The sequence below is a fragment of the Saccostrea echinata genome, unplaced genomic scaffold (genome assembly GCF_033153115.1).
Source record: "Saccostrea echinata isolate AGI-Se365-2 ecotype Australia unplaced genomic scaffold, CSIRO_AGI_Sech_v1 ptg000054l, whole genome shotgun sequence".
Classification (NCBI taxonomy): Eukaryota; Metazoa; Mollusca; class Bivalvia; order Ostreida; family Ostreidae; genus Saccostrea; species Saccostrea echinata.
The window spans coordinates 10,413,816-10,423,808 of record NW_026889803.1 but is presented as its reverse complement, the minus strand read 5'-3'; the positions used below and the strand labels follow the sequence as shown (position 1 = coordinate 10,423,808).

Sequence of the window (9,993 nt, the reverse complement as noted above, 5' to 3'; positions counted from 1 at the left end):
GTGGTTTCAGCAGGGGAAAATTGATACTATCTCTTCATTATTTTATATATTTTTTCAAAGAAAAAAAAATTATTTGGAGATACGAGATTTAAGTGTACCTAGTTAACCTGTGTGTTGTGGATGATATAATCAGACAAATCAATATTTTGGCATAAGATGGATCAGACAAACTTGTGATTATAGACTGTTTGTGAAAACAGCACATTGTCACAAAACTGGTACACTCAGTTCATAGAATGACAGAGTATCGAATGAATGGAATAATTAAATTCGTAGAAAGTGATGGAACGGTCTAGGTAGTTATTCTATTATTCAGTGCCATTTCATCTGTCTTACATGATGGATGTTGCAAATGTCTATACTTGACTTATTTAGAATGTCAGGTCTCTCGATGGATATGTCATCTTGATCATAATTTGATAAATTTGCTTCAATTTTCCCATTCTTTTTGCAACAAAAACGTGTCACCTATTTTAGGTATATAACTGCATCGATCAAATTATATACATTCCCTATCAAAAATATACTATAGTTAACTATATTTTACTATAGTAAACTATAGTTAACAGGCGCGTAGCTGCCTATACGCAAATACGCAGGTGCGTACACATCATTTTCAAAAATAAAAAAAGAAAGAAAGAAAAGAAAAAGAGAGAATTATTCGGAAAAAAAATCTCAGTACCACGAACAAATATTCGTGTTGCAAATTATTCTGTGTCATACTGTTTCGATTTAAATTTTGAATTATCATGGCTGTATGATAAAATTTGAAGTTCTTTATTTAATCACTGCCAAATCCAAATAAATCATTCAATATTTTGTCATTATTCTATCATACATTGACATTTTTTAAAAAGATCTTTGAATTTCAACCACATCGTTGAATACTATAATCTACTAGTATGATTTACAATACGATATTTTTGTTCATAATTAAAATTTAGCATACGTGTTTTTCAACGTTAAAAAAAATTATATGATACCAATATATCGGTTATATTTTTAGCCTCAACTACATGTACAATAAGTTTCCATGAAAGTTTTAACTTTGTTAAAACAATAAATATTACTATGTCTTTCATTTCCTGAACAAAAGCTAAATGGCATAATTTTTATTTTGCAAGAAAAAGAATGAAATATTTGGTAAAACTCAGGAGCTTAATTCTAGGCCCTCATCAGCAGGCACGTAATATCGGGGGGGGGGGGGGGGGGCTCCACCCCAACTTATTTCCAAACCTAATCTTTTACTATTGAAAATGCACATTTAAAGGATCCCCCCCCCGTTTGTTGTAGCATAAATTAATAAACTTTGGTTTGTGAAAGTTGACACCCCCCCCCCCCCCCAAACACACACAAGAAATAGGACTTCAAATTTTGACTGTTTTCTTCCTTGCTTGTCAAAGTTTTTAAAAGTTATAATTTTTTCCTGGCTGGCAAAAACTATATTACGTGCCTAACCAGAGCCCTTGACACACTGGGGGGGGGGGGGGGGCTCAAAACCCCCCATCCCACCCCCTGCCGTTCTCTGCGTACACATCATTTCCATTCTGGCTACGCGCCTGGTTAACCATAGTATTAAAGGTTTAACTATAGTAAATCAAAGTTTTTACAACAGTGAATCAAAGTACTTTTACTATGGATTTCAGATCGTTATATTTTAAGTTCTATACATGCATAATTTGTAATATTAAATGGAAATTTTACTTGAATATTAACATATTATTTAGAAATTTTACATCATTGGAATTGAATTTCAGAAATTTTAAACATTTAATTTAAAAAAAAAAGTTCTAAAGTAAAGTTGCATATCAAAGTATCATAGTATTTACTATATTAACTATAACTATAGTGAATTAAAGTTTACTATACTAAATTTTTTTTACTAGGTTTTCCTCGCTTCGTTGCTTTAAAGTCCTTACAAAACCATCTTACTTGTTAAAACAAACAAACATTTTCATTTTAAAATGTCCCTGCTGTAATGCAAACCCGCTACACAGAAGAATATAATAAATCTTAATCTCTTTCGTGAGATTGTGAAAAAGCTCTGAATTAAAAAGTCGAATTTAATAAGGGAATCGGTATTTATTAATATGTATTAATTCTGAATTAAGTTTTTTCCCCCAAAATTAAAATTTTATTGAATTTTAAAAATTTCAAAGACTTGTCATAGAAAAATAGTCCAAGCTTATTACTGGAGATTTTCCTACATGTACGTGGGATGTATTTAGTTCTTTCATTTGTATCAAAGTAAACGCATACATCATAACTTCTATAGAAACACAATAAAATCAGACATAACCAGTCCTCTGGAATCATTATAAACACATGCATCAATAGTTCTTCGCGCCTCCCAAAATGGTAATATTGGATTATTACTAAATAAATAGTCACATATTTTTCATTAAATATTATTATACTTTCATGTTAAATACCAAAATCTGATTGGTTTAGACGCATTTAACAATCCGTAATGTTACCCTCAGCGTTAGCAACACACTTGACAACGGGTAACATTACGAAAATATCACATGCGTTCAAATCATGCGCGTACGGTTCACCGTAGAATTCTCAAAGCGTCAGTTGTGCGTTTGAAAGAAGCCGAATAAACGACGTCAATAAAAGCATGCGTCCGATGTAGCTTACTTGAAAACAACAAACGACAGACGAAACATCCTTGCGAATGCAAACTTTAGACGATAAAGGACTTTTTGAGTAGCAAACAAACAATAAAAAGGTTGGTAAATCTTTTCCGAAGCTTTTTTATCGAGAAAAATAGAAGCGGGGAGTTTGAAAGCTTTCTAAGCGTGAACTCAACGACGATCTCCGAATTTTTCTTTTGACATCCGAAATCAATAAGACATTCAGTATAATAAAATAAATAGTGCACGTTTTTAGGGTAACAGTTGAAATTGACACCCCAAGGAAAACCATTGTCAACCGACGCGTCAGCGGGGGTTGACAATGGTTTTCCTTGGGGTGTCAATTTCAACTGTTACCCTCAAAAACGTGCACTATTTATATATTATCTCACAGTAACGTGTTCAACTGAGTGATTATCTACATTGCTAGTTGTGTTCCCTCAACAAAGTTGGGAACATATTATCATTACTTTGATTCTTTTACTAATTTATTTATTTAATTATTTATTAGTCCCCTACAGGTGAAACCGGAGGGGACTTTAGGTTTCCTCTGAGTCTGTCCGTCCGTCTGTCTGTCTGTCTGTCCCTCTGTCTGTCCCACTTGGTTTTCCGCACTTTTTTCCTAAACGCTTGTAGATATTGAGCTGATTTTTGGTATGTGAGTGTATCTTGATGAGTTACAGAACAAGTTTGCATTTCGTTCCGCTTCATTGACTTTTGACGGAATTACGGCCTTTTCAATTTTTAAGGGTTTTCCGCAATTTTCTTCTAAACGCTTTCAGATATTGAGCTGATTTTTGGTATATGACTTTACCTTGATTAGTTATAGATCAAGTTTGCATTTCGTCCCGCTTCATTGATTTTTGATGGAATTATGGCATTTTCAATTCTTAAAGGGAACCAGATTACACTTGCCGGTAGGGGACTAGTATTGCTAATGCAATACTCTCAGAATGCTTGTTTTATTCTATTTATTTATTTTTTTTTTTTTTTGTCCGCGAGTGTTCCCGGAAACAGCTCATCCAATTGAGATGAAACCTTTTTAAGGTTTAATAGGCATGTTGTGTAGATGTTTGTTTGTTGTTTGACGTCCCTCTCGAGAATTTTTCACTCATATGGTGACGCCATCACTTGCCGGTGGAGGGCTGCAAATTTATACCTACATAATGTATACTTGGCACTTAGGGCCATTGAGCAGTGAGGGGTCTTTTTCGTGCCAAAACCTACTGCGACAGGGGAGCTCGGTTTATAGGACCGGTCTCCACGTCCAGCAGTGGTTTCAAACCCGCGACGTAAGGATCAGCTCCTAACTCCGCGAACTCTAGAGCAGACGCTCTAACCACTGCGCCACGCGGGCGACTTTGTGTAGATGTGCGAAACGAAGGTCATTTACTGAAATATCTCTGTCATACTTCTTTCTAAATTACTCTGTCAACATATAAACATGCATTAGTAGTCATGACAGGGTGACGTGGTTGAATTAGCATGAACGCATGTGCATGCATGTGTGCTTTGTTCTGATTGGCTGGGACAGAAATCTCAATAACCATAACTTTCTTTGTTGTCTTGACTTCAAAACCAGAATATACTCAGTATATAAGTATAATATATCCTACATTGTTGTACTTTCAAAACTGAATGAAATGACATCCAAAGAATTTGCACGTGGAAAGTTGATCCTATTTGTTATCAGAAGATACATTCTCATCATTTATCACCAATTTTAATATCGATGGTTAGCAAATGCACTGAAAGCAGGACTGGTACCTTTCTACTCATCTCGCTTTTTTTTTTTTTTTTTTTTTTTTTTTGAAGGAAGTGTTGCATTTTTCTTGGATGCTTACTTCAGTACTCGTGAAAGTACTTTTTAAAATGCTTAAATTTCTTTGCGGCCGATTTGATGTTTTGCATCAATTTTACTTGTGTAAATATACTATTATTCGACTTGTTCATCTAATATATGGGACATGTGTGCACATAAAGTTTTCCAGGTGTCCATGACTAGGACCAAAAAGAAATGTTTCGTTCAACAATTTATAAAATTTGAACTTTATTCACACATATTTAAAAAGTTGCTAATTTTTTGACATAAGTAAAGCGAGACAACTGCTATACAATACTACAGCTTGTGTGCTTTTTGGGAAGGTACAAAATTCCTTGACAAGAAACAAACAAAAAGAAATAAAAACAGAAAAAAATCCATCAAACGTAATATTTGAGGGATAAGCATTGGTTTTTCTACTGTATAAATACATGCATGTATAATTATACATATACTAGCATAATTATTGGCACGACCTGTGGTATCATGGCCGTAGGAACCGGGGAGGGGGGGCACGGGGGGCGTGCCCCCCCCCCCCCAATAATTTTGCCGATATATAGAATACTATAGAAAACATAGCCATAAAAACGTGTGATGCCCCCCCCCCCCTTTTTTTTTTGCTTGTCAAGGAATTTTTGGTAGTTGATAGTCCCCCCCCCCCAACTGAAAATCTGAAAGCGTATGGTTGTGCCCCCCCCCCCCCCCCCCCCAAACTGAAATTGCTTCCTACATTGTACGGGTCTGGGTATACTGATCAGCATACATTGACTAAGAAATACACGCTCCCTTTGCCATTTATTTTATCAGTATGTAAATTAGACGTGTTTTCACCATTAATAACAGAACCAGAAGTCTCCGACGAGACTGTAGCTCTCCACCCTCAAATTTTTGGATCCACATTACTTATTCATATTCAGTTTAAAACAATACATAATGATTTACTTTTATAAATATTTATCCTCATAAAATTAAAGTATTTATTACAAAGGAAGGGAAAAGTAGCACTTCTGGGTTGGACATGAAACTTTGCAACAGCATTAATTAGAATAATGATCCTTGGTTTAGTCTTTTTTTTTTGAGATAAGATGACCAAAACAGTAGGAGGAGTAGCCTTTTGAAAGAATTTTACAGAAAATTCTATTTTTAATAGCCATGGATGATGGTTACAATGTTTGACAGTACTAGTTACAAAATAAAATCCATGTTGGGCAAAACAGTCACATATGTGTACATTCTTTTGAAATAAGGAAGTAAATACAAAAAAAAGTAAAAGGGAAACCAAAAACGCCACAATTTTCTTCCTCTTACATAAAGTACTTCCTTTCAAGTCAACAATATCTTTGTGTTCTTAGAAAACATTCTCTTAATTAAGATACGAAATTAATAAATACCATTAGATAAATGACTACCTTCAAAATGTATGTGAATTTTCTACTATGGTCATAATAAATACATTTAAAATGAATCATCAATTTCACCTATAGACAGTGCCAAAGCAATTTATTTGCATACTTTATTGTGTCACTTACGCCGGTACACGTGTGCATTTACAATCAATCCTGGCAAACATACAAGGAAAGTGCTGAAAAGTCAAAATCTATTTCACCTCTGTGAACTTTCATTCTTAAAATGTTTCGTAAATGGCAAATTCATTCAAATATCTACATAAATATGCGCCTTTTAATAAAACTCTAATCCAACTTCATAGATGAAAGAATTTTTGAAAATGGGTTCTTCCTTGACGATTTTATCTTCTTGACCTCTTCGGGGCAGAAATACATCGAATTTGACTCAGTAGAATAACACAGCAGCAATGGTGTCTGAGAAGGGTCAAGGCCAGTGTCAACTGAACTCAAAACAGACCCGGTCATGGTTAAACACTTTAAATCTGGTCTTCCACTTAAAGACACAACAACTCTGTCTTCCCCAGCAATAGTCAAATATCTTGGTGAATAATCAAGTGTAAGCTCCCAGCTTAAGTCACCATTTTGTTTCATGGCGCTTATTTTTCTTTGATCTTTTTCAATGACAAAAAGAGTTTCCCCAAAATAGCAGAAACTGTCCACAGAAGTTGATGTTTGATAAACCAATTGTAGGGTATTTCCTTTCATATCTATCTTTTTTATCGAACTTTGTGAAAATATTTTGCAAAGAATGATGAAACTTCCGTCACTGTAATGAATATCGTGTACTTTTACCATATCAGTATACTTAAAGTCTATGCATTTTTTAGCTTCCTCGTGTACTTTGCTCTTCTCCACTTTATAGAACCTTATAGAGTAGCCACAAGAGACGGCAACTTCGTCTTTGGATGTCTTTGTTAAACCTTCAAAAGTCTCCGAGAATTCCTTCAAAGACAGTAATTTTCCAGAAGCTCCATACAAAGCCATTTCTCCGCTCTTGGTCGTAATGATGATTTTTCCATCCCCCGTTTCCGTTATACCTGAACAGACGTAAGTACACGTGTCATGGTCGTCTTCCTTCCATTTTTCATTTAGAAAATGGACACATTCTTCCATGTCCAATTCGTCTTCCATTTCCACGAATGTTTGAATGCTCATATCCGACGAGGTGGAAATTGTTGAAATGCGTTGCGCTGCTACGTCCACCATGCTGATTTCTCCACTGGATGCAGATTGTCGTTTTTTATCATCATCGAATTCCTCGAACACACAGAATGCTGTATGGCACGAGTTCTTTGAGCCCTCGTCGAAAACAAGTTCAGCATATACAATTTCCATGACTGTATCTTCAACCGCTTGAACACATTTAAATTTAGACTTACAATGCACACATAATATAATGACAAGGAAGAAAAGCTGATGTCCTTATATTTACACAAGTAAAATTTTAAGATCCTGCAATGCATATATTATCACCCAGAGGAGAGGATCCTTTTGTGTGATATATGAACCCTTAAATATAAGCGAGACAGGTAGATTACATAAACCAATTCAAGGTAAATTCCTGCATGAACTATACTTGGTAAATATTTCTTTGTAGTACATTCATAAGAATATAAGATTGTGTTCCCTTCTTATGCATGTAAAAAGAAGTGAAGTGAATCTGCTTCCTTTGGATCTTCTTTTAAAGAGATGTATGATTAAAACCACTCACTCGGAAAACTACACACAGGAGACAGTCTGATCATGAATTTTTAATACTCCCGGTTTCACATAATTACATGTATATCATGTACAATCATACTTCAGTTTTGAATTTACTGGATGGTAGTAAATTTAAAATATATAATTTGCATTTGTAAGGGATCTGAAAAATTCATTTCTGTGATTTCATCGACTCTTCAAAATATGCTAGTCGTTGCAAATTTACCTTGTATTGAACGCCCTATGCACCAATTTCATTCCATTATAAACTTTAAAATATGTATATTGGCGGGATATTGTACAGTTAATGTAGCCTGAATCATTAAAAAAGAAGAAAATGAAAAATGGGATTGCTAAGTATTTGATGTTTTGTTTGTTATTATTTGATTTAAATTATCTGCACATACATGTAACAAAAATAAACAAGAGGCCCATGGGCCACATCGCTCACCTGAGTAACTTTGGCCATGCTGTTCATTACCAGACTTCCCCCCTTGTAATACCTATTGTGGCCCCGCCCTACCCCCGGGGTCATGATTTTAACAATTTAGAATCTACACTATCCCAGGATGCTTCCACATAAGTTTCAATTTTTCTGGTCCAGTGGTTCTTGAGAAGATTTTTAAAGATTTTTCCTATATATTTCAATGTTTCCCTATTGTGGCCCCGCCCTACCCCCGGGGTCATGATTTGAACAATTTAGAATCTACACTATCCCAGGATGCTTCCACATAAGTTTCAGCTTTTTTGGCTCAGTGGTTCTTGAGAAGAAGATTTTTAAAGATTCTTCCTATATATTTCAATGTAAAACTTGTATTCCCTATTGTGGCCCCGCCCTATCCCCGGGGGTCATGATTTGAACAATTTAGAATCTACACTATCCCAGGATGCTTCCACATAAGTTTCAGTTTTTCTGGCTCAGTGGTTCTTGAGAAGAAGATTTTTAAAGATTCTTCCTATATATTTCAATGCAAAACTTGTATTCCCTATTGTGGCCCCGCCCTATCCCCGGGGGTCATGATTTGAACAATTTAGAATCTACACTATCCCAGGATGCTTCCACATAAGTTTCAGCTTTTCTGGCTCAGTGGTTCTTGAGAAGAAGATTTTTAAAGATTCTTCCTATATATTTCAATGCAAAACTTGTATTCCCTATTGTGGCCCCGCCCTATCCCCGGGGGTCATGATTTTAACAATTTAGAATCTACACTATCCCAGGATGCTTCCACATAAGTTTCAGCTTTTCTGGCTCGGTGGTTCTTGAGAAGGAGATTTTTAAAGATTTTTCCTATATATTTCAATGTAAAAATTGGATTCCCTATTGTGGCCCCGCCCTACCCCCAGGGGTCATGATTTGAACAATTTAAAATCTACACTACCCCAGGATGCTTCCACGTAAGTTTCGGCTTTTCTGGCTCTGTGGTTCTTGAGAAGAAGATTTTTAAAGATTTTTCCTATATATTTCAATGCAAAACTTGTATTCCCTATTGTGGCCCTGCCCTACCCCCGGGGGTCCTGATTTGAACAATTTAGAATCTACACTATCCCAGAATGCTTCCACATAAGTTTCAGCTTTTCTGGCTCAGTGGTTCTTGAGAAGAAGATTTTTAAAGATTTTTCCTATATATTTCAATGTAAAAATTGGATTCCCTATTGTGGCCCCGCCCTACCCCCGGGGGTCATGATTTGAACAATTTAAAATCTACACTACCCCAGGATGCTTCCACATAAGTTTCGGCTTTTCTGGCTCTGTGGTTCTTGAGAAGAAGATTTTTAAAGATTTTTCCTATAAATTTCTATGTAAAACATTGATTCCACATTGTGGCCCTGCCCTACCCCCGGGGGTCCTGATTTGAACAATTTAGAATCTACACTATCCCAGGATGCTTCCACTTAAGTTTCAGCTTTTCTGGCTCAGTGGTTCTTGAGAAGAAGATTTTTAAAGATTTTTCCTATATATTTCAATGCAAAACTTGTATTCCCTATTGTGGCCCTGCCCTACCCCCGGGGGTCATGATTTGTACAATTTAGAATCTACACTACCCCAGGATGCTTCCACATAAGTTTCAGCTTTTCTGGCTCAGTGGTTCTTGAGAAGAAGATTTTTAAAGATTTTTCCTATATATTTCAATGTAAAACTTGGATTCCCTATTGTGGCCCTGCCCTATCCCAGGGGGTCATGATTTGAACAATTTAGAATCTACACTATCCCAGGATGCTTCCACATAAGTTTCAGCTTTTCTGGCTCTGTGGTTCTTGAGAAGAAGATTTTTAAAGATTTTTCCTATAAATTTCTATGTAAAACATTGATTCCACATTGTGGCCTCGCCCTACCCCCGGGGGTCATGATTTGAACAATTTAGAATCTACACTACCCCAGGATGCTTCCATATAAGTTTCAGCTTTACTGGCCCTGTGGTTCTTG

The 9,993-nt window shown here is 35.8% G+C and overlaps 1 protein-coding gene across 1 annotated transcript; it reads right to left on the bottom strand.

Moving 5' to 3' along the window:
- Positions 1 to 4,702: 4,702 nt before the first annotated feature.
- On the bottom strand, positions 4,703 to 7,606 carry LOC133206127 (uncharacterized). Its single transcript, XM_061342058.1, has 2 exons — positions 5,199 to 7,606; positions 4,703 to 4,937 (listed from the first exon to the last, which is right to left on the bottom strand). The coding sequence occupies exon 1, from the start codon at positions 7,200 to 7,202 to the stop codon at positions 6,153 to 6,155; it is 1,050 nt and encodes a 349-aa protein (XP_061198042.1). The 5' UTR covers positions 7,203 to 7,606; the 3' UTR covers positions 4,703 to 4,937; positions 5,199 to 6,152.
- Between the last annotated feature and the right edge of the window lie 2,387 nt (positions 7,607 to 9,993).

What these genes read in the sequence shown, in the direction of transcription:
- LOC133206127 (XM_061342058.1), bottom strand. Translation starts at nt 7,202, where the DNA reads ATGGAAATTGTATATGCTGAACTTGTTTTCGACGAGGGCTCAAAGAAC.